Source organism: Rhinolophus hipposideros, assembly GCF_964194185.1.
Source record: "Rhinolophus hipposideros genome assembly, chromosome: 1".
In the NCBI taxonomy this organism is placed as follows: domain Eukaryota; kingdom Metazoa; phylum Chordata; class Mammalia; order Chiroptera; family Rhinolophidae; genus Rhinolophus; species Rhinolophus hipposideros.
In genome coordinates this window covers 12,079,509-12,104,875 of record NC_138047.1, presented here as the reverse complement: position 1 = coordinate 12,104,875, position 25,367 = coordinate 12,079,509, and the positions used below count along the sequence as shown (strand labels likewise).

The following is a 25,367-nucleotide window of genomic DNA, read 5'->3' as shown; positions in this document are numbered from 1 at the left end:
CCACCTCCTTATCCATTTGTCCATTGATGGACACCCAGGCTGCCTCCACATCTTGGTCATTGTAAATAATGCTGCAGTGAACATATGGATGCACACGTCCCGTTGAAGTAGCGTTTTGGGTTTCTTCAGATAAATACCCAGAAGTGGGATTACTGGGTCCTTCTTTGTCTCTTGTTAGAGCCTTTGTTTTAAAGCCTGTTTTGTCTGGTATAAGTATTGCTACCTCAGCTTTTTTGTCTTTCATTTTCATGAAATAACTTTTTTCATCCTTTTACTTTTAGTCTGTGTATGTCTTTCAATCTTAAGTGCGTCTCTTGTAGGCAGCATATTTAAGAGAATTGTCTTATTATCCAATCAGCTCTCCTATGCCTTTTGAGTGTGGAGTATTTAATCCATTTACATTGAAAGTAATTGCTGATAGATATGTAGCTATTGCCACTTTATTATTCACCTTTCTGATCATTTTTTTTTCATCTGAAAGAAGTCTCTCTAACATTCCTTGTAATACTGGGTTAGTGTTGATAAACTCCTTTAGTTTTTTCTTGCCTGGGAAGCTCTTTATCTGTCCTTTGATTTAAATGATAGCTTTGCTGGGTATAGTAATCTTTGTAGATCCTTGCTTTTCATCACATTGAATATTCTGACCTGCAAAGTTTCTGTTGAGAAATCAGCTGACAATTTTATGGGGGCTCCCTTATAAGTTACGAGTTGCCTTTTTCTTGCTGTTTTTAAGATTCTTTCTTTGTCTTTAATCTTTGCTATTTTATGAGACTGATAATCTTTGCTATTTTAATTATAATGTGTCGTGGTGTGGGATGGTTTGAGTTCATCTTGTTTGAGACTCTGTGCTTCCTGGACTTGTATATCTATTTCCTGTGTCAGATTAGAAAAGTTTTCAGTCATTATTTTTCATATAGGTTCTCCATCTCTTGCATTCTCTGTTCTGCTTCTGGTACCCCTATGATGTAAATGTTGTTACACTTGTTGTCCTACAGGTTTTTTTAAACTAGCCTCATTTTTGGATTCTTTTTTTCTATTTACTGTTCCAATTGGATGTTTTATGCTATCTTGTCTTCCAAATCACTGATTCAGTCTTCTGCTTTATCTAGTCTGCGGGTGATTCCTTCTAGTGCATTGTTCATTTCAGTTATTGTAGTCTTCACTTCTGACTGATTTAAGGTTTGTGACTTTTTTATTGTTTCTAAGTCCGTTTTTCATGCTTGATATCTCTTTGTTTAAGTTCTCACTAAGTTCCTTGAGCATCCTTATAACCATTGTTTTGAATTCTGTCTCTGATAGATTGCTTGCTTCCATTTCATTTAATTATTTTTCTGGCGTCTTCTCTTGTTCTTTCATTTGAGATGTGTTTCTTTGTTTCCTCATTTTGGCTGCCTCTCTGTGTTTGTTTCTATATATTAGGTAGGTTTTCTATGTCTCCTATACTTGGACAGGTGGCCTTATGTAGTAAGTGCCCTGTGGGGCCCTGGCACATTTTTCCTGGTTACTTGCTCTGTGTACTCCAGGAGTGTCCCTAGTGTGGGTTGTGTGTGCTCTCCTTTTATAGTTAAGCCTTTATTGCTATTGGCACATTAGTGGGTGGGACTGGCCTTCAGGCTGATTGGCTATGAGTTATGGCCACATCCACAGCTTAGGGGCTGCTGTGAAGGGGGCTTATTCCACTGAGTGGGATTCACCCCAGCGTGCTCTGGTGCCTTTTGAGACCACCCTATGTGTTTGCTTCTTGTGGGGTTAATTAGGTGGTATTCTGCTACGGTCTGAAGCCAACATCCAAGTATGTTGTTTCTGGGCCTTCTTGTGAGGCACTCCGGTGCAGGCTCAGGTTAACCACTGCCTGTGACTTGTTGGAGACTACATAGGAGCTACAAATTGATCCGCAGTTGTTTGCTTCCTGTTCTAAAGTTGGAGGTACATGAGAGAAGCCACACTGCAAACTGAGGATGGTTGCCACCAATACCAGGCCTGGGGAAGCCCCACAAATTCCAGCACACCCCAAGGCTTGCTGCTATCTGCTGGCTCCCTTAAGGTTCAGCCACTGCTAAAGCTTCATGCGGTACATGAGTTGTGTCAGGCAAGGTCTCAGGGAGTCACCAGAGTGGGAAGAGTTGTGGTCACCACGTTAATGTAGACTCTGGTTTGGTGTCAGTGCTGAGCCTGGAGTTACTCAGCAAAAGTATCAAAGCACACTGAGGCCAGTTGCCACCTGCCTGGGGCCCACAGAGTTTGATATTTTTCCAAGAAAGAGTACAATGCTGGTGGAGCTAGCTGTTAATGAGAAAGTTCCCCAGGCCTTAGGGGAGATGGGTGTGGTGGGGTCCCAGAGGAGCTCACCAGGGTGGAGCAGTGGAGCTCACCAGGCCAATCAGATTCATATTTGGCCTGTGGGGGAGGGCTCAACCCAGGAAAGATGGCACCTGCCATGCTGGCTGCTCTGCAGTAGGCCCCATCACAGAGAAAATGCCAGCTGCCCTCCAGCCCTCGCTTTGAAGTCACACACCTCAGTCTTTCCCCCATATGCCTCCAACACCCTCTAAGTCACCGTCCATCTGCCAGAGCCCTGGGTGATTGCCTGTGAGTGAGTCTGTGCACGGGCTGTTTAAGAGGACGTCTGGGTTTCCTGCAGGCTTTCATCCCACCCAGGAGGTCAGAATCCCCACTGTTTTTCACAGCCAGATGTTGTGGAGTTCCTCTTCCTGGCACCAGTTCTCCAGACCAGGGAGACTGGAGGGAACCTCCATGGCTGAGCTATCCCTCTTGATTCTCATCTGCTACACGGAGGTGTGGGGCTAGCCCATTTCTAGTCTCTGCCCTTCCTACCAGTCTCGAAGTGGCTCCTTCTTTATATCCTTAGTTATAAAACATCTGTTCATCTATACTTCAGGTGGTTCTCCAGCTTGATTGTTCTGTAACGTAGCTGTAATTTTAATGTCTGTTGATTGAATTCTTTGACACACAAAAGTTTTTAAGTTTGTTGTAGTCCCGTTTGCCTGTTTTTGTTTTTGTTGCCTGTGCTTTTAGTGTCATATCTGTGAACTTGTTCCCAAGTCCAATGTAATAAAGTTTTTCCCCTGTGTTTTCTTCTAAGAGATTTATGGTTTTAGGCATCATGCTTAGGTCTTTAATCCATTTTGAGTTAAACATTTAAATTTCTCAACTGAGTGATGTTGCAGGGCTGAATCATATTATCTGGGAATCAATGTTGTTTCAATGAATAGAATTAACCCCTAAATTCCAGTGAGGCAAAATATCAAAGTACATTATTGTATGAGGTGTGGTCAAAACATATGGTGAAGCTGAACAATAGTGAATGCCAACTATAATTTTATATATATGTGTGTAAATATATATATATATATATATTTACAAGAAATGGAATACAGCTTTAAGAATACAGAGAGTGGAAATGTAATGGCTGTATGAGATGTCAAAGGCGTAGTAGATGGGGGAAGGGGGGTTACAACTGTGTGAGGGATATAAATGATAAATTTCCAACTATTACATTGTTTTGTACACCTGAAACTATTAAAAAAAAAGTATGGTGAATGTTTAAATAAAAAAAAAATATTACAGTGAAAGACACATTGCCATCACTCTCTTCAGACAAACTTATCCCATCATTCTTGCCACTGTTCTTTTATTTTACTCTGGGTCATGGATTTGCTCTGGATTGAAGGATATAATTGGACATAAGTGTGTATTGGATGAAAAAGAGGTATTAGTGAAATAAAATATTCAAAAAGGTCTTTTAAAAAGTTCTTTTTCAAAGATTTTCTTGCTATATCTCTGTGTATTTAGAACATGTATCAGTTTTTACTATCTTATATGTAAATACTTTTTTACTTTCATAAATGAAGTACGTTAAGCTGAAATTTGCTGGCATTAATTGATACTCTTGAAAGAAGCCAAGTTTAAGTTTGGGAAGATGTCTGTTATGTCTCCTAATGTGACCTGTTTGGAAAGCTGATGATTGTTTTTCTTCTTTTTATGTACATATAGAACATTTATCTATGTAACAGATTTTAGACATCTTTAGATCCCCTTGGGATCATTAATTTATTTTTTCTCTTCTAAATTTGCACTATAATTTTTTGTGTTGTTATTACATCAATTTGTGTTATTGTGTTCCAAGGATAGTATTTAATCCATTAAAGCAATTTCCACATATAAAAGTAAAATTTTATATGTCTATCCACCTACTTATATACCTACTTTTGCTTTGATAGAAGTATTTAACATGGAATCACTTTAAAAATATTTTTATAGGCTTTGGAAATATCTTTTAAAGCAAGAAGATGTTGTGTGAAGCATTAAAGACATAAACTATGTCTAGTAATTACTCCCTATGGCTACCAAATGAGTTAAAGGTGGATGGAATTGCAGCTGTAATGGCATATATTTGGAAAAGAAATTCAATTTGCTACTTCTGAAAAATGGCTATTGGCAAAAAAGAACTAAAATAAAAATTCAAAAACAAGATACTTATATTTCTTATATACTTATATTTCTGAAAAATATGTTATTTCTGTTACTGTTTACAGTGATGGATATCTGTAGGTCATTATATTGTGAAATAAACTCTGATTAACTATCTTGCTGTCTTTTCTTTTTTACAGTGTATGCCAATTAAAGGCCTAGGATTTGTGCTTGGAGCCTATCAGTGCATTTGCAAAGCAGGATTCTATCACCCTCAAGTCTTCTCAGTGAACAACTCTCAGAGTAAGTGCTCTTCTCTTTGTATATCTGAATACACATAATAGCTACCATTATTAGTTATTCAGATCTTCTTTTAACTTGTTGGAGTTACATGGTTAAATGCCCACTGGTCTGCCATTTTTTCATAACTTAAGGAGTTTATGCTTTGATTTGTTATATACAATACTCTGGAGTACCTCAAAAACTGTTTATTTCAGGTATAAGTTTTAAATACATTTTAAAAGTCTGAAAATTTTGTAGCTACTTGTTAAAACCAATTGGGTTTTAAAATTGAGAGCTCTTGCTACAGAAAGTTGGTAAAACTAATTTTGCTAGTTTGTTTATTTTATTTACCAATTTGTTTATATATGCAGTTTTCTGTGCTTATATATGCACAGCACAGTTTTCTGTGCTGCATAAAGAATTACCACAAAGTTAACAGCTTAAAGGAACCCAAATTTATTATCACACAGTTTTCATTAGTTAGCCTTCCAGTTAGCCTGGTCCTGTGTTCAGGGTCTCACCAGGCCAAAATCAGGTGTCACCTGAGATGTGATGTGATCTGAAGTTCAGGATTTTCTTTCAAGCTCATTCAGGCCATTGACAGAATTTGGTTTTTGCAACTTTATGCCTGAGGTCCCTGTTTTCTTACTAGATGTCAGCTTAGGCTTACTTTCAGCTCCTTAAACTTTCCTTAAATCCCAGCCAGGTATGTGGTCCTCTCACAACATTGCAGGTTACTTCTTCAAGGCTAACAAGAGAATCTCTCCAGTCTGCTCAGATGGAGTCTTGCACACCATAATGTAATCATGGGAGTGATGATCCCATCATTTTACCATATAATGTAATCTAATCAAAGGAGAGACTATCCTATCATATTTACAGGTCTATACCACATTCACAGGGAGGTGATTATACAGGGTGTATACGCCAGAACCAAAATTTGGTCATCTGGTTATTTTATTCCTACTCTAGAAAATGTTAAAGTTACAATTTAAATGTTGATTTTTACTCTATCTGTAGAGAACATATTGTTATCACATTGGTTTACAGCTAGCTATTGGATATAATAACTAAGAAAAAGGAGATAGTGGTATAGGGGGATTGTTTCATGGGAAGTTAAGATTTAATGTTTCTAGAATTGAGGCATCTTTTAAATAGTCATCCACAAATCTTTGCCAGCCTTATTATCAGTCTGTATAGGAATTTGCATCTCTACTAGGCATAGTTCAAAGGGTCTGTTGAGATTGAGACCTGAGTACCTTTTTTTTGGAATTTTGGTAGTCATTTATAGGTTCTTTTGTTTTTCCCTTGAAAAGTGCTATTCTTGTTCTTGAGATTGTTTACCTTTAAGGTCTAGGTTCTGGAAGTAAGTAACCTTTTGCTCTCTCCTTTGTCATATAGTTCACAAACTTTAGTTCATGTTCTGAGTAATAGTTGTTGTAGGCATCATTCTAAGATGGCCTTCAAGATTCTGCTCCCATATGCGCTGTACAATCCCCTCCCCTTAAGTATGGGTAAGGCCTGTGAATACTAGGGGATAGTCACTCCCTTATTTAGGCTCTGTTGTATAGCAAAGGTGATGGTATCGTAACTCATGTGATGACACTGCATTAAATCAGACTCCTTCCCATAGTAACAGATTAGAGAGAGATTCTAGTGCTGGCTTTTGAAGAAGTAAACTACCTTGTTGTGAGAGGGCCGCATGGCTAGGATCTGAGGGTGGGTACTAAGAGCTAAGTGCTCAAGGAAGCCAGCAAGGAAACAGGGACTTCAGTTCTACAACTGCAAGCAACCAAACTCTTCCAACAGCCTGAATCCACTTGGAAGAGGACCCTGAGCTCCAGAGGTCCAGTCTAGTGACCCCAGAGGAGAGAGCCCAGCTTCACTATGCCCAGACCTCTGATCAATATAATACATAGGAGTTTTAAGCCCCTGACTTTCCAGTAATTTATTCTACAGCAATAAAAAACTGATACACTGGCAATGTTGATGACATTGTCAGGATGGGATGCTTTTCCTTGCGTGCACGTGTGTATAGCAAAGCCTGGCAAAACCAGAGCTGCTTTGGCATTCTTCACATTTATGGTCCAGACATAACATATGATTCAACCCTGAAGGATTAAGGGAATAGGTTTTAGTGTATGTCTGTGAAGGTATTTTGTTTCTGGTTTCCCCACATTTGTTCTCAGCTCCCACTATGTGACTGAAATAAGACATCTAAATATTGTAGAACCAGGGAATGACTCTAACATTTGCTTATAACACCACCGGGAGGAACTAGTTAACCTTTAACAACTTATCTGTATTTAATTTTCACACTCCTACTTTCTTCCTTATTTTAAAAGCCAGTGTTTTTCACTGGACTGACTCTCTCTAAGACAAGGCTGCTCGTCGGCATAAGTCTAATTTTCATGTTGCACATACTGCAGCCATGGCAAAGAGACCGCAGTTTTCAGAAGGAGGATCTGTATTTGGTCACAGCTGTGGTTCAGCACATAATTGACCAGAATTGACTTTCCTCAATGACAGAGCAGAAAGCTAGCTACATGTTATAATTTGAAGTCAGTAAAGTGCTCTTTGACCACAATATCTTTCCTGATGATCTTGTCAGATTGCATGAAAAGCCAACATTATTCACTTCCTGTCCTAAAGAAAGACTACAACAATCTGACCAGGAATATGAATCGTAACTCACCCGGGTCATCTATCAAGGGATCTCCTAATATTTTTTTATATTTGTAGTTTATTATTGGAGTATATACTACATATCTCTCTGCTTTAATATATTAAGTGTTCATCATAGTATCATAATTTAATATATGAAGTTTCATCATAGTATCTAGGCAGTTCATATGGGCAGTTGTTTTCATTGTTCTTGAGGAGGGATCCATGAAGTAAGGAATGACCACATAGAGCTCCGAGGCCAGAGGTAAAGAAGGCATTGAACATCCCATAAATGAGATAACACCTTGAAAACTACTAGCACAGTACATGGCACTTAATAAGTGCTCATAGATGTAGTTGAATAAGTTAATAAACAAACAAAAAACATACACACACATATAAATAAACATCAGTGATATATGTAAAGCACCAATGGTCAATAGCACTTTGTTGCACATATTTTATCATATTAGGGTGATGAATTCTTTTAAGCTAGAACTTTTAGAGAATGAGTTCTACATGATCAGAAGGAAGATGGGACAGCAAAATTCTGTAACAATCAGTGCTGCATTGAGAAGTGCAATAGGAAGAATAGGTGGGAATGAGAGGCAACGAGGAAGTTAGTGGCCTAATAAAGAAAATGGTATAAAACTTACTTAATTTACTTAATAGTTGGAAATCTAGAAAAAGACCTGAAATGCCCATATCTATTAGCCTTGTATCCCTTTTGGGTAGAGGAGCTAAGATGTAGTGCTGATCTGTTAGAGAATATGTAAGTGTGACTGTTAAAAATCCTGTTAAGTTATGCTAAGTGAAATAAGTCAGAGAAAGATAAACACCATATGATCTCACTTATATGTGAATCTAAAGAACAAAATGAATGAACGAGCAAAATAGAAACAGACATATATACAGAGAACAAACTGATGGTTGCAAGAGGGGAAAAGGTGAAAAAGGTGAAGGGATTAAGAAGTACAAATTCGTAGTTACAAAATAGTCACAGAGATCTAAAGTACAGCATAGGGAATATAGTCAATAATATGGTGATAACTATGTATAGTGCCATCTGGGTATTAGACTAATCAGGCGTTAATTATATAAAATTATATGATTTTATATAAATTACGTAATTATCAGATGCTTTACATCTGAAACTAATATAAAATAACATTGAATGTCAACTGTAACTAAAAAAATAATAATTAAAAAAAATCCTGTTAAATATGAAGTGATTTAAAGTCTTTGTTTGGACCTAGGCCCACAGTAACAAAGGGCTTGTAAAGACCAGCAAGTGTTGAAATGACAAGTTTTAAAATTGTGCTGAAGGCCCAGAGTCTTTGATCCTGACATCTCTTGAAATCGGTGGTCATCTGAGAACTAACAGGATCTGACATCTGGACAGTAGCAGTATTTCAGAATAACCAGTACCGATGTGTAACCGTCTCTTCAAATCCAGGTTGCTCATTTCCAGATTGATGAACTATAAGCTTATGACAAGCTCATATTCCTTAAATCCATCTGTCTTAATCTGAGTTCTATCTTCAGTGAAACTTCTTTTCTTTTTTATGTAGACACATTACCCGCCTTCCAGTCTTACCTGTCTTGTCTTTTAGATTGACTCCAGCTCATTCATGTACATTTCCAGATAAACTCAATTTACAAATGGCTCATACCTAAAAATGACAATCCCTGCTTTGCCAACGCTGATGCTATTGATGGTGGGGGGGGGGGGAAGACAAAAAAGTAGACATTTTTATAATATATAGTCTTGAAATAAAAAGAAGGGAAGCTCTTTGAAAGCAGGTACAAACTAGGGATGCTGAGCTGTAAGCAAACTGTTTAGCAAAGCAAAACAATCTCTGCAATAAGCATCTTTTTGTTGTGCTTGGGTCTCATGCTCCCTATCTTCTGTTTCATAGCTGGAAAGCTTGAGATACTTGGCTTTCTGTAGATTAAGTCCAGTATCAGTCTCAAGTACCAACCCCAAACTTGGAACAGATGGAAAGAACTTGAATATCAGATTCTCATAATCAGCATCATCCCTTTTGCTATTGGTTTTTAAGCCTTGTGGTCTGGTTCACTTTTGCCATATTGTAGAAACCTAATTCTAATCAGTTTTACTTTTGTTGGAGTAGCAAAATTCTCCATCCAGCTGCTAGGGCTTACGTTTTTGTCTCAGTCATTTTGCTAATTTTCAATCTTCCTGTCTTCTTTCATTTGTCCTGTTTATAGGACCGGAATCCAGTTAGTAAATGTGTTTGGCAGATGGGGTTAGTTGACAGTGCTGCCAATCTTCTTGGACTATTGACTATCGCATTTACCTTGTTTATCTCTTGTGTATCTATTTAACTCTTGGGACATACTCCATACCAGGTCAGACTTCCCTTGTTGCTAATCTCACAGCTGAATTTCTACCATTGTTTAACGCAGTAATTAGGAGCATGGTCTTTGGAATAAATCTGACTTAGGTTTGAATCCTGGCTCTGCTACTTACTTGCATTGTTCTAATTTATTCAACTTTCCTAAACTTCATTTGTATCATATATAATGGCACAATATCACCTGTTTCATATAGTATTTATATATACTGATATAATATCACCTGTTTTATAGAATTGTTATGAGGATTAAAAGAAGTATGAATGTAAAGTTCTAATTATAATAGTTGGTACATATCATATGCTCAAAAATATTGTTATTTTTATGATCATTATTTTGAAGCTTGTGTTTATTTTGTTAACCACTTTCCTCAAACATTTTGCCATTTTCATCCTTTTCACATAGTATCTGCTCCACTTCCCAGCAGAGGAACATATTTCCAAGTCCCCAATTTTTTTTAGGTCAGTTTGTTCTTAAAATGGGCCCTGTTCTGTAATATAATACTCAATTCTCCAAAAGTCTTTCTTCTCCCCTACGAGCTGAAATTTTACTTTATTAGATATTTTCCTTATTTATATTATGTTCATTTTTTTTACATTATTTTACATTATTAGACCACTGATTAGAGTTTCACTTATATTAACAATCGTTTTCCACCAAATATTAAAAATACGTCTGGTAGGGAAATCTGACTCTCAATCATTCACATATTCGCTCATTGTGGTATGCAGAAAAGTGGGACCCCCAAAGATGTACACATCTCAATTTTCACAACCTATGAATATGTTACCTCACATGGCACAAAGGAACTTTTTGCAGATGTGATTAAGTTATTAACATTGAGATGAGGAGATTATCCTGGATTATCCAGGTGGACCCAATCTAATCACATGAGTCTTGAAAAGCAGAGAACCTTTCCAGGCTGTGGTCAGAGGCAGAAGTGAGGATACAAAAAGGGTCAGAGAAATGACTACATTGCTGGCTTTGGAGGTGAAAGAATGGGTCTATGAGCCATGGAATGTAGGCAAACGCAAGGAAATGGAGTCTCCCCTACTTCTTCTAGAAAAGATGCAGGCCTGCTGACATCTTGATTTTAGACCAATGAGCTCCATGTCAGACTTCTGAGCTACAGAAGTATAAGAAGGAATAGAACTGTATTATAGTTCATGTAAGAAGCAATATAAATTTGTGTTGTTTGAGGTCCCCAAGCTTTTGGTAATGTGATACAGCAGTAGTGAAAAACGATTCCAGTGTTCACAGTAGGCCATAGTGTTTTTTCTAGAGGAAATTGTTGACAAATCCAAATAGTTGAGTTGGAACAATTTGTAAGCTGGTGGGCTCTTTGAACGAGGCTAGCCTTTGAGTCAGACAGATGTATTTGAATCTTGTCTCTACGTACTAGCAGGAGACTTGGGCAAGTTTTTCATACATTCTGAGACTTCCTTCATACAGCAGCAAGAGTGAAATCTATCGGCTTGGTAGTTGTGAGGAGTAAGTGGGATCACATATGATATCCCCCAAATTATAATGATTATTATATGAATACAAATATGGGAGAATTTAGTCCTTTTATTTATAGTACTTATATATTGGGCATTGTGGTGATTGAATGAATAAATTGTTTATAGGCAAAAAAAATCCATATATGTTTAATAATTTTACAATTCATATCAGAATATTTCTAAGATCTGTCTAAGGTGGTATTTTTGTTAAAAGAAATATACCACTAAAGTCACTAGTAAGAAATAAAAATCTGGGAGTCAACAGAAAAGTGAATATAATAAGTCTAGCTAATGCTGACTCTCAATGTCTGACTTGGTGCTTTATTATTGCAGCTGAGTTATTTACATTGTCTGTGACTCATCTGTTGTTTTCATGCTTGTGGACTGGAAGGTGGAGGGGTCGTGACATATAGGCACGTGGGGCTGGTCTTGCAAAAGTCCAGGCTATATCTTCCTGTGTCAGAATCAATTCCTATCACTGAGGGCCACAACACCTCTAAGAATGGACCTCTGATCGAGTGGTTTATTGATTAATTTATGTCTGAAATTCCATCTGTCAAAAATAGGTAAACATATAGAAATGCAAAGAAAGATTAAACTCTAGCTATATACATAGTGACAGTAATAAATGTTCAAATTTTGCCCTGGGCTTCATTTTGAACCTATTTTTACAGCTAGCCATTGATGATGTAAGTGTATGAAAGTATGTTAGCTAATCCTGATTTCAGGATATGCAAATATATACTCATGTCCTAATAATGGGAATCTTTTTGTAAACTATCTAAGTATAACCACAGTCTGCTGTTTTCTCTTTGTTGGTATTATAAATATTGAATCAAATATGTACAGAAATCTCCTCAGTGTATTGCAGCTACTCATGTGCATGCACCTTTTTCCACTTAATTTTTGGATGTGATTTAATCTATCTGAAGATTGGAGACATATTACTTCATCATCCTAAACAGATGAAACAACAAGTAACAAATATGTCTTCCCCTGGTTAGCTCATTGCAGCATTTTAACTCCAAACATTGATTGATGAATATGTTCCCTCCAGTTCTAGTGAAAAAGCAAACATGTGTATGGAAAGGAAGGAGATATTTACCCTGATAATGATTTCAGATGAATGTTATTTGTACCTAGAGCTAATGCTGGACTCTCAATGTCTGACTTGGTACTTTATTACTTTCGGCTGACTTATTTTCATTGTCTGTGACTCATCTTTTTTTTTTTTTTGCATGCTTGTGGAATGGAAGGAGGAGGGGGTCATGACATATAGGCACATGAGGCTGGTCTTGCAAAGGTCTAGGCTGTATTTTCCTGTGTCAGAATCAATTCTTATCACTGAGGGCCACAACACCTCTAAGAATAGACTTCTGATCCACTGGTTGATTAATTTATGTCTGAAACTCCATCTGTCAAAAATATTACTGAGCACTGTGTGCCAGACAATTTTTGGCAACTGGAGAAATAAGTGAATAAAAAAGGTGAAGTTTCTAAGCTTCCAGGACAGACCCACATCGTCCCAGAACATATTTCAATACCCCCAAACAACAAATGGGGGCAGTCCTGAGTAAAATGCAACTCACTGTCCAATATTATTACTGTGTAGGTTCAATGTAAAAGCTTTAAGGTTTAACGGACCTTAAAGGCATGACTTCTATTCAGACACTTAAATGTCCAAATGTTGTGTGCTTTTGCTCTTACGTAAACACAGTTTTATACTGGTGCCTATTAAGAATCTTAATCAGCAAAACCCTTAATACTATGGTGATATTTCTAAATGTTTATACTATGAGGACCTGAAATATATCTCTTCTGCTTCACTCTATACTACTCACTTTAATTCATTCTTTTCTAGATCAGAATTCAGTATTTTTCTTCCATAAAACATAGGAAGAAAACTTTCTGGGGTGCATTTTGACAATGTGCCACAAGTCGTAAAAATGTGGCTACATTTTGATCTACCAGTTTGATGCTTCTATAATTTATTCCAAGGAAATATCTATTTAAAAGGTTAGAAAAATGCATGTTTTTTTAAAATCAAAAAAAGGAGGAATGGGAGAAAAGCGCCCCCTTTAATTTGTTCATTAAACAAATCTTCAGTTGAATCGTCAGTTCAAAAAACCAAAAAACATATATAGTATATTTCAGGAAAATTTCTGGGAAATTCTAGTATTCATCTGCAGTGATGAAACTGCCACCTCGATTTTTATGGTAGATGAAAAAATTTCTCAATATACACAAAATGTAAGGGTTTTTTGGGCAGTAGTCAGTCAAATAGAATTTTGCCACATAAGTTTTCTAATGTTACCTTCTAATTTCATTTGCAGTTTCCTTCAAAGGAAAAGGATAATATTGCCTAACTGAAGGAAAAAAATTAAGATATTAATACTTAACATCATTTATAAGGACAACTTTTAATGAAGCTTATTATTTGCTGAACTTTTTTGTCGAAACCGATATGGCTAGATAGGAATGACAACTGAAATTCAAATTTAATAAAGTGATAGTTAGGATGTCTGTGCAAATTATTTAAAACTATATCTCTGCATTTTTTTGGTTATTTTGAATTGTTCAACTTATTTCAATAGAAGATTTTTAAAAATCTCTAAATGGGATGAAATATTTAGAAAGACATTGTTAATAGTGTTAAACTGTTCTAATCTTATTAGAATATCAATAAGTAGTATGAAGTTTCAAAGAACAACAGAATGAAGTATTCTCTAAGAAATCATCTCCATTTACTAGGTTAATGAGGGAGAGTAAAATATTGCAGTTTATTATTCAATGTAAAACAAAGTCGTCAACAGTAACATACAGGTACCCAATTTAATATTTATTATATGCATTTAACATATAATAAATGTTTTTCAACAGTTGTGTGTTTGCTATGTGGTACAGTCTTAAAATTTTGCTGATTCGTAGTTTATAAAACAGAAACATCACCAAACTCATCAGAACTCACAAACTGATCAGAAAAGTTTTTTTGAAGACTGGAAAAATGCTTTATTGTCTTAATCATGTTCCAGATCAGAGACTAGAGATGTAGCACCTAAATGTACATACGATCCTGGATTTCATCCTGGTTGGATTAAAAATAGCTACAAAGGACATTACCATGAAAATGGATGACATTTTAATATGGACTAGTCATAAAAATATTTTATCAATATTAAGTTTCCCAACTTTGATAATCAAATGTGGTTTTGTATGAGAATGCTTTTTACTTAGGACCCATAAACTGAAGTGTTTATGGATAAAGGGACACAATATCTTTACATTTACTCTGACATGATCCCGAAAAAGCAGTATACATATAAATTTATAAATATACATTTAAATTTATAAATGTACATTTAAATAAATCTGTCATGGGAATATGAATGATAAGTAAATACTGTAGAATGTCAGTAATTAGTGAATCTGGATAAAGAATATATAGGATTTCCTTTTTTTATTTGATAAATTTGATATGTTACATTTTGTAAATTTAAGGTGTAAATTTAGTGTTTTCCTATTGTAATATGATTGTCATTGAAGCAGTATTTATCACATATCATTATAATGCAATAGTATTGTCTGTATTCATTATACTGTATATTAGGTCTCTAAGGCTTATTTACTACTTGTTGTAAGTTTGTACCCTTAAACACCATCAGTCTTATTCCCATTCATCTCCCATTTACTGGTCACCAGCATTTTACTCTCTGTTTTTTACAGGTTGGACTTTTTCAGATTCCATATGTAAGTGATATCATACACAACTTGGCTTACTCTGTCTGACTTTATCCCACTTAGCATTATGTGCTCAAAGTTAATCTTTGTTGTCGCAAATTGCAGGACATCCTCTTTTCTCATAGCTGAATAATAATTCCATTGTGTGTGTGTGTGTGTATACTACATGTATGTATGTACGAATATATATATATATATAAATATATACATATATATATATGAATACACACACACACTACATCTTCTTTATCCATTTATTTGGGATTTCTTTGCATTAATCTTGTAGTTTTCTGTACATTTCAAATTATTCAAAATTAAAAACTACAAAAACCTAATTTTCAGAACATTGTCTGTGTTTTAATTCAGAGGTCTGAGATTTTTCAATAATTGTAGCATTGGTGGGTAATTTGGGTCTTTTGGGTTTTTTGATTTGGAGCAAATATTCACTTTGTTATTCATTGATATCTAGAGGGTCATGGTTTTAAAATATTTATGTTTTTATTATAAAAATACTACACATTTATTTAAAAAACTGTGGAATGTATAGAAAAGTAGAATTTAAAAAGCCATTTGAAAATTTATTGCTCATTTAATTTTTTAAATTTATGTTTGTATACGAATATCTGTATGTATATGATATTTCTAAAAACTTGGTATTATATTCATTTTCAACATCATACATAGTTCTCTTCAACTTTATTTTAATAGTTACATAGAAGTCCATTGAGTAAATGTACTTGGTTTACTTACCCATTCTTAAGTTTATGTTTTTAATAGTTTATGTAAATATAAAACTATACTTATGGAAAAAAATGTCCAGAGGTTTTGTGCTTTTCTGATGTCAATGTAGTAAAATTAAAGTACGCAAATAGGTTAACATAGCATTTAAAATTGTCACAATTTATCTTGACAGGCTCATCTTTACAGGTGAGTGTTTTAGTTTTCTCAGATGTCCTATGCTGCTACTGTAACCTTCTCCCAAAGTCCTTCTCTAAATTTATGCTCAAGCCAGAATACTTGATCATCCATGTAATGAACTGAAAAGCTGCTGTTGCCAAAGCTAATAGCTCTTCATATTTGCTATTTGTTTTATCTGAAAGTTCCAAGTATCATCTTCATTTTCAAGCCTTACCAAAGCAGACCTGGATTCCGTGCATGGTACATGTTTCAAGTTGCCCAGATCTGAAATTTCCAAATCAAATTATCACAAAAGATGATTTCTAAACAGATTTTCCCAAGACACCTGTGATAACTTATATTTTTCTACTTTGGAAAGACAATGGAGTGTATGTAGCATCTTGAGAAATATCATTTCGAATAAATTCTTAAACATAAGTGCTTTAAGAGCATGAGGAAAGATTTATTGAGTTCAATGTTATTTTCAATATACAGCTGTATTAGAGATCAGTTAAATTATTCTTTTCAGAGAGCACTTTCATCATTAGCAATTATTTGCTGAGAATCCAATATGTGTAAAACACTATGTTCAGTTCTGAGTGTATAAATCATGGCTCCTATCCTTTAGGGACTTAAAATTTTAAGCCATTATAAAGTACCATTCAGCAGATTAACAAAAACCCATTATTATTTAATAGTAGTATGATTTCTCCTAGCTGCATATATTCCCTTGTCCTAGATAGAGACATAATTTATCAGCATAAATTGGTAAAATATTTTTGGAACTAGAAGATTAATCATGCTTTGAATCCTACAGGAAATTCAGAATGTAGAAAGCTCTCTCTTTGATTTTAGCCATTTTGAGCTTTAGCAATCAGGTAAACAAGACTTTCAGTTTTGTTTTCTCTCCAGTCAACCTCATGATTTTCCCTAGTCAAATAACTTTAAGGTCGTTTTTAAAGAGGAAGGTTCTCGTGATAGTACTTCACTATCTGACATTTGTGAGTTAATCTGGTGATACTTTTGAGCACAAAGAATGAAATATGATCATAATTTATTTTCTCACAAATTGCCTTTTTATCCATGAATATTGAAACATTCATCTAATCACATAATTTAGTTTTACCTATATCACAAAATATATGAGTAGAATGGTTTGGCGTTGCGTCAATTTCCAACCTTATATCTAGCTGCTATTATTTCAGTAGACATAATGCCTGTTAACTATTGCTTCTGTCCTACCTGAGTAAGATAATGGAGTGGATGGCCTTTTTCTGTTGTATGTCCTGCAGTCCTGATTGTATTTTACAGCCCATTATATTGGGTCTTTTGCAATTTTAATCTAGGTGTAGAACAAAGATACAAAACCATTGTTCTATTCTTATGGAGCACACAGTTTACTTGGCTATAACATATAGAGCTCTGGAATGCTAGCAGTAAGCAGAGGAGAAGAACACAGGCAAATAAAGATAGTCACAAGGTCTTGGAGCATCAGGAAGAGAAGTGAACAGAAACAGAGACATCACTCTGTGTTGATGTGGCTCTCTGGATAACAGGTTGGTGAAGAGACTAATGGGTCAGAGAGGATACATTTGAGTCTAGCTTTGCACAGTACGAATATGGTTAGCATGTTGCTCAAATCTAGGGGGCACCATTCAAATTGTATTCTATACGAGTGGTGCCACAGACAGCTAACTTTAGATCTTCGAAGCGAGCATACATTTTTTTTTAAAGATTTATTTGGGGAAGGGGAACAGGACTTTATTGGGGAACAGTGTGTACTTCCAGGACTTTTTTCCAAGTCAAGTTGTCCTTTCAATCTTAGTTGTGGAGGGTGCCATTCAGCTTCAAGTTGTTGTCCTTTTAGTCTTAGTTGTGGAGGGCGCAGCTCAGCTTCAGGTACAGTTGCCATTGCTAGTTGCTGGGGGTGCAGCCCACCATCCCTTGTGGGAGTCGAGGAATTGAACTGGCAACCTTGTGGTTGAGAGCCCACTGTCCCATGTGGGAATCGAACCGGCAGCCTTCAGAGTTAGGAGCATGGAGCTCTAACCGCCTGAGCCACCGGGCCAGCTGAGCATACATTTTTTTGTGTGCCCTGCCTCACATACTCTTCACCCACCTCAGATTTTTGTCACTATGATAGTTATTGGGCATGCTGCCCTTATCTCATCTCAAATGCCCACATAATTTCTTCCCTTTTTTGCCTCAGACTTTCTCTGACACCCTGTAGGCTTGCTTAGCCCTTGACCAGGAGTGTGGAGAAATTGAAGTCCCCTGGGAACAACTGTCCACCAGTGGGATTGATAGTTGCTGCATAAATGCTCCCGCCTCCCGTTCTTTGGAGAGATACATCTGAGGGACATTGTGTGAAGCTTTTAGAGAGCTTCCTGGAAGACTGAGCCACATTACCCACAGTGATGTCCAAGTTCATAATGGACTTTTTACTGCCGTTTTTCTTCTTCTCTGTCTCACTCTACCTGATCCTTCACTCCTCTTTTTAGGCATCACCTCCCAAATCAGTTATTTATATCCAAGCCCTTCTCTCAGGCTCTGCTTTCAAAAGACCCAAACCAAGAAATCAGCTTTAGCTTGATGATAGTGTTAAGGCATATTTAAATCCAGAGAAAATATTTGTTTGTTGGTTGGTTGCCTTTTGCATTTGCAGTTATGGAAAGAAAGAAGGCAATACGCTTTTATGAGTGAGAGCCTGGAAACATTGTGTGATTAAAGATTTTGTTTGCCATGAATATCGGAGGGCCCTGGGAGTCTTCTCTATCTCTACTTATTCTCTAGGTGATCTGATCCAGTCTCATGATTCTAAATAGTATATAAATGCTGATGGCTTTTATATCTTTGTCTTCAATGCAGACCTTTCTTCCAAACTCCAGACTTATATATCAAGATGCGTACTCGACATCGTGACTTGGGTCTCTAGTAGACATCCGCAAACTAAAATGCCAAGTTTGAACTTAAGATCTTCTCCAAAAACATCTCCACATGCATTCTTCCACATCTTGGTTGATAGTAACTTCATCCATCCACTTGTTCATGCCAGACACTTAGGAGTCACCCTGGACCCTTTTCTTTGCCTCTCATTCCATAGCCAACTCATCAGAAAATCCTGTCAATTCCACCTTCAAACTATATCTGAATCTAGCACTTGTTACTGTTACGCTGTGGCCCCAGCCATCATCAGGTCTCATGTGGATTACTGCAATAGCTTCCCACTAATCTCTCTGCTTCCTTACCCCTTACAGCATATTCTCTACACAATCAAAGCAATCCTTTAACAACATAACACAAGTCATATCACTGCCCTGCTCTAAACCCTGCCATGGCTTTCTGTTTGATTGAAGATAAAAATCCAAGTCCCTACAGAGGCCCACAGAGCCCTGTATGACCTGGTCCCATTACTTCTTTGACTTTATCCTCCATAACACTGCCCCACGCTCAACCCACTCTAGCCACACAGCCTCTTTGTACTTCCTCAAATATGCCAGGTGCTTTCACCTCCGGGCTTTTGTGCTGGCTGTGTCTCCTCCCTGAAATTCTCTTCACTCCCAAGTCCTACCTCCAGCATGTCAGATACCCCTGACCTTGCTCCACTAATTTTTTCTGTTGACACTTCTCAGGTATAACATACAATATTATTTACCTATTATGTTGATTGGTTGTGTCTGTTTCCTTTTCTAGGACATAAATTTCACAGGCACAGAGATCTTTGTTTTATTCCCTTATTTATCCCACTAAAACAGTGCCTACATAATTTGACACTCAGAAAATAGTTGTTGAGTTGAATAATAATTTGTTTCTGTCAACCACTGTACACCTCGAGGTACTCTCAGTTCTTTCTATCTCATACCTTATTCAAACAGTGATTTGGAGTGCCTTACAGAAATATATACTATGCAACAGAGTAACAATTAATGATGAGGAAATTGGGCAAGAGTGAAATAATGGTCATGAAACGAGTCAGGGATAAGGTTAGGTTTTCTGCATTTACTAGAAGGGGACAATAAGTTTGGTCATAAGCAAAGAGGAACTCTCAAATTTTGATTAAGAATGATTGAAAAATTTACAAAATACTTGTCAAATATAGCTAAAATGTGACTGGGACTGCTTGTTACAGTCATATCTTTCAAATACTAACAAGGTCAAATACACAAAGCAGTTAACATACTGCAATATTTTTCAGGTTTGCGTGATTCAAGGTGCCAAATAGTCTTGATTCATAACATCTGGGGGAATTACACCTTTGCAGATACAGGTGAAGTTTCAAGTTTAATTAGTATTGATAATAAATATATATATTGCTTGGCTTATATACAGCCAGGAGCTTCTTAAACCAATGAGAAAATATCCACTTATTTAGCTAAATCAAGAAAACAAAAACTGGGTTAAGAAGGACTATTTTGCAAAGTAAAGATTTTGCATAGATACTTTTTCTTTACTAACTTAACTTTTGTTGTGGTTCTGTTTATGGTAGCTTGATTTGTTTGAGGAGTGTTTGCAGTTATTAGGAATCACTGTTCTTTGTTGCTGATGTCCAGTGTTTTTAAAACTATTACTTTTTAATATTTTGTCCAGTTTTTGTTTGTTCATTTCTAATTGGAAGGTAAATTTAAGTCCTGTTCTACCATCTTGGTCAAAAAGGGAAATCCTGACCTCTCTCTCTCAAATCTGATCTTAGAGCTCTTGACATTTTGGTCACTCTCATCAGACTATCTGAATTCTTGCCAACATTCTCATCTTACTTGGCACAGAGAAGCTTTCTGGCTTCACTCACATGACTCTCCAGTTTGTACTCAAGAGTTAATTAATTCATTGTTTTCTTCATGTCCTATTTCATATGTCATAGCTTTTGATGTATGTGCTTGATCATTCCTCAAGTTTGTGTCTGTACAAGATACCTGTTTTTCAGCTCTTCAAATGCCACTTGGCCCTACTTCTTACTCTAGTCACTGCTGTGACTGTTTCCTGAAAGCGTCGAGTTATTTTGCATAAGTACAGATATGTTATGCTTTGTCGCAGACTGGAAACTCATGCCATACTTCTACTTAATTTCTCTGCTATGGGGCACTGCTGAAGTCATGGCACAGGACGCAGGAACCTGCTCTGGACTCATATCCCAGAAAATGTATGATAGGTAATGACTCTGAAAGCCACCTATGATCAAAGAGAAAGCTGATGATGGAGAAATATTTCTCTCTAATCCCTTGTTATCCTCAGACTCAGGAGGGCCTGGAGGATTGAGCAAAGGCTCCAGGTCCATTACACAACCTTGTGTTGGCTTTTCCTCCTTCCCTGCAATGCCATTTTTACAACCCTCTTTCCTTATTCTCTTCCCTCAATTGCTCTATCCTTCCCATTTGTTTCTAGGCTACTGAAAATTGTACAAAATTGAAAAACTTCCTTGACTGGATCTCTTAGTAAATCATAGTATCTTATCCTAATTTGATTATTTTTCTGCCACGTAATACAGCTAGTTACCCTGTATTAAGTTGCTGCATTAATCTATCATAACTTCATCCTTAAAACTGGCTTTCTTCATTCTCAAGCCACATTCTTGAGTTGTTGAGAAATATAAGACTTTACAAGATTGGCTTCCATACTTTCTTCTATACTTCATAATGGTATTCACCTGATTCCTTCCCACTATAAAAGCATACTTTAAAAAGCATCTTTAATCCAATTTTGGTTCAAGATGGTGGATTAGGTAAACTGCATGCCAGGCTGACACCAAAATTACAAATAAATTATAGAACAATCTACTTCAAGAATTATCTGAATACTAGCTAAACAGAACCCCTGTAACTAAGGATATAAAGAAGAGGCAACATTGAAACTGGTGGAAGGGTCGCAGATGCAAAATTGGCTGACCCCAAACCCACAGATAGTGGTTGAACACCAGGAGGGACACCTCAGTGGCAGGGATCCCCCCCAGAAGAGGGAGGTGTCCCAGACCCACACTGAGCTTCTCAGCCCAGGGGTCCTGTGCTGGGAAGAGAAGTTCCAAAACATCTGGAAATGAAAATCAATGAGGACTCTGTCTGCCCATCGTGGTGAGATAGAAGGTGGCTGGAAACCCAAACGTCCTCTTACAGGGCCCACACATAGACTTATTCACTTGCAAAAACTCACTTGGTTCCCATTGGAGAGGCAGTAACTTGAGAGGTGCCAAAAAAGGTGGGGAAAGACTGAGTTGTGTGGCTTTGGTGCAAGGGCTGGACGGATAGCAGCCATTATCTCTGTGTGGAGCTTGCCTCACAAGTAGCTTACAGAAGGGCTCCATCTTTTCTATCTAGAACCCTCCCCCAAAGAGCCATTCTGAGACTGCATTCTGGTAAAATCCTCGTGTGCACACCACCTTGGTGATGCCCTGTGTCCCCACCCCACACATCTAGTACTGCATTGCCCAGAATACTCTTGGCTACTGAGCAGCCAGCCCTACCGCATAGCTGCCGAAGCCTAATACAGCAGCAGATAGCCCACGGCAGCCCAAAGAACTTTGCCTGTGGGCAGTGAGCCACAACCTGTGCCACAGCATCTCTTGGGTGACTCTTAGGTGATTCTTGGGGACCGCAGGCCTAAGGCAGTGGTGTTCTCAGGATATTTTTGTAAAGTCGTCATAGGCCCGACACTGCTGCAAGAAACAAAACTGCATTAACTCTGTACAACTACTGCCCACAATCTGTCGCTCCCTGGAACCCCACCCTGCCGACCTAGAGCTATATCTCAAAGGTACTCTTAAGACCGGTTCAACCAGCCCAGCCTGTGCACCTAAGGAGGGTCTTTCAACAGCTGAACCTTACAGACAGTCAGCAGGTGGCAATATGCCTAGGGGGCCCTGGGTCTTTTGCTAAACTGTCCCAGGCCCAATACTGGTGGCAGACATACTCGGTTCACAGTGAGGTCATCCCGACATGCTAACAGGTCCAACACAGGCAGCTGCCAACCACATATAGCATTGTAGCTCCACTGGGTAGCTGCAGGCCATTAACAGTCAAGGCTGAAATTGGCCTGCAAGGGAGCCCCTTCCAAAAGACACCAGAAACAACACACCCAGAGGCCAGCTTCAGACTACACCAGAGCATTACCTGGTTGGCCCCACAATCAGCAACATAAAGGATGGGCACAAGAGCCCACAGTGCCAAATCTCCCTCCGAGGGGTCAGCAACCCACAGTAGCTCATACACTATGGGCATAGCCAATCCTCACAGTCAGTCAGCCTGAGAGTCAATCCCACCCACTGATACGCCAAAGCAATAAAAGCTCAACTATATCAGAATGTATACAACACACCCAAGGAACACTCCTAGAACACACACACAAGAGATCAAGGAGACTGTACCACTGGACCACACAGAACACATACTACATAAGACCAGCAAAGACTGAGAGACAGAGGAGATCTACCTAATACATACAACCAAACACAGAGAGGCAGCCAGAATGAGGGGGGGAAAAAAACACAAAACATGTCCCAAATAGGAGGAACCTCCAGAAAAACAACTAAGTGAAATGGAGGCAACCCACCTACCAGAGGCAGAGTTTAAAACACTGATTACAAGAATGCTTAAGGAACTTCATGAGAATTATAACAAGGAGATAGTAAGCATAATGAATGACTTAGAAACCATTAAAAAAACAGTCAGAAATAAAGAATACAATACTGAAATGAAGAATACACTGCAAGGACTCAACAGAAGATTAGTTGAAGCAGAGGACTGAATCAGTGATTTGGAAGACAAGGTAGCATAAACACCCAATTGGAACAACCTCAACAAATAATAATAATAATAATAATAATAATAATAATAATAATAATAATAAAGATAGCTTAAGGGACCTCTGGGACAACATCAAGAGTCACAACATTCATATCATGGGAATACCGGGAGAAGAGAAGGAACAAGGGATCGAGAACGTAACTGAAGAAATAATGACTAAAAACTTTCCTAACCTGGTAAAGGAAATAGACATTCAAACCCAGGAAGCACAGTGAGTCCCAAACAAGATGAACCCAAATAGGCCCACACCAAGACGCATCATAATTAAAATGGCAGAGGTTAAAGACAAAGAGAGAATCCTAAAAGCAGCAAGAGAAAGACAACTAGTTACTTAAAAAGGAGCTCCCATAAGACTATGAGCTGATAAGTAATGAAAAACAAGGGGCTACAACCAAGACTACTCTACTCCGCAAGGCTATCATTTAAAATTGGAGGGATAAAGAGTTTCCCAGACCAGAGAAAGCTGAAGGAATTCATTACCACCAAGCCAGTATTACAAGAAATGTTAAAAGAACTTCTTTAAGCAGAAGAAAAGAGAAGACAAACAAATGAAGGTCAAAAATATGAATAATAAAATGGCAATGACTGTATACATATCAATAATCACTTTAAATGTAAATGGTTAAATGCTCCAATCAAAAGACATAGGGTAGCTGAAGGGATAAGAAAATGAGACCCATACATATGCTGTTTTCAAAAGACCCACCTCAGATCAAAAGACACACATAGAAAGAAAGTAAAAGGATGGGAAAGGTATTTCACACAAATGGAAATGAGAAAAAAACTGGGGTAGCAATACTCATATTGGACAAAATAAACTTTAAAATGAAGACTGTAATAAGAGACAAAGGACATTATAATAATGAAAGGATCAATCCAACAAGAGGACATCACCCTAGTAAACATCTAGGCACCCAACATAGTAGTACCTAAATATATGAAACAAATATTGATGTACATAACGGCAGAGATCAACAGTAACACAGTCATAGTAGGGGACTTTAACACCCCACTGACACCAATGGATAGATCTTCCAGATAGAAAATCAACACAGAAACAACGGCCTTACATGAAAAGAGCAGATGGATGGATTTAATAGATATTTTAAAAGCATTTCACCCTTAAACAGCAGAATTTACATTCTTTTCTAATACACTAGGAAGTACAAATTGGTAGTCACAAAATAGTCATAGGGATGGGAAGTGTAGTATGGGAATATAGTCAATAATGGAAAAACTATGTATAGTGTCAGATGGGTACTAGACTTATCTTTGGGATCAATTCATAAATTATGTAAATGCCTAACCACTGTGCTGTACTCCTGAAACTGATATAAAATAATATTGAATGTCAACTATAAATAAATAAAATATATATGTAGTCACAGGATGTCAAGTACAGCATAGGGAATATAGTTAATAGTTTTGTAGTATCCATGTATTGTGTTAAATAGATAGTAGATTTGTGAGGGTTATCACTTTGTGAGGTATGTAAATGTCTAATCGTTATGTTGTTTTATATACCTGAAACTATAATAAAAAAAAGCTGTATATTCCAAAGCAGTAAACAACCTAAAAAAAAAGTCTTTAATGCACTTCTAATTGTTTCCAGTGTTAGAAGAAATATCATCAATTTTCCTTGAGTTAGTTTCTCCCATCTATGCTCTTGATTACATCTCAAGTT

General features: G+C 37.1%; 1 protein-coding gene across 1 annotated transcript in view; it reads left to right on the top strand.

Moving 5' to 3' along the window:
- GPR158 (G protein-coupled receptor 158) overlaps nt 1–25,367 on the top strand; it is a 402,394-nt gene that overhangs the window by 217,325 nt on the left and 159,702 nt on the right. Inside the window, exon 3 of the mRNA XM_081043867.1 lies at nt 4,632–4,734. Coding sequence (XP_080899993.1) covers nt 4,632–4,734 — 103 coding nt within the window. The remainder of the gene's footprint in view (nt 1–4,631; nt 4,735–25,367) is intronic.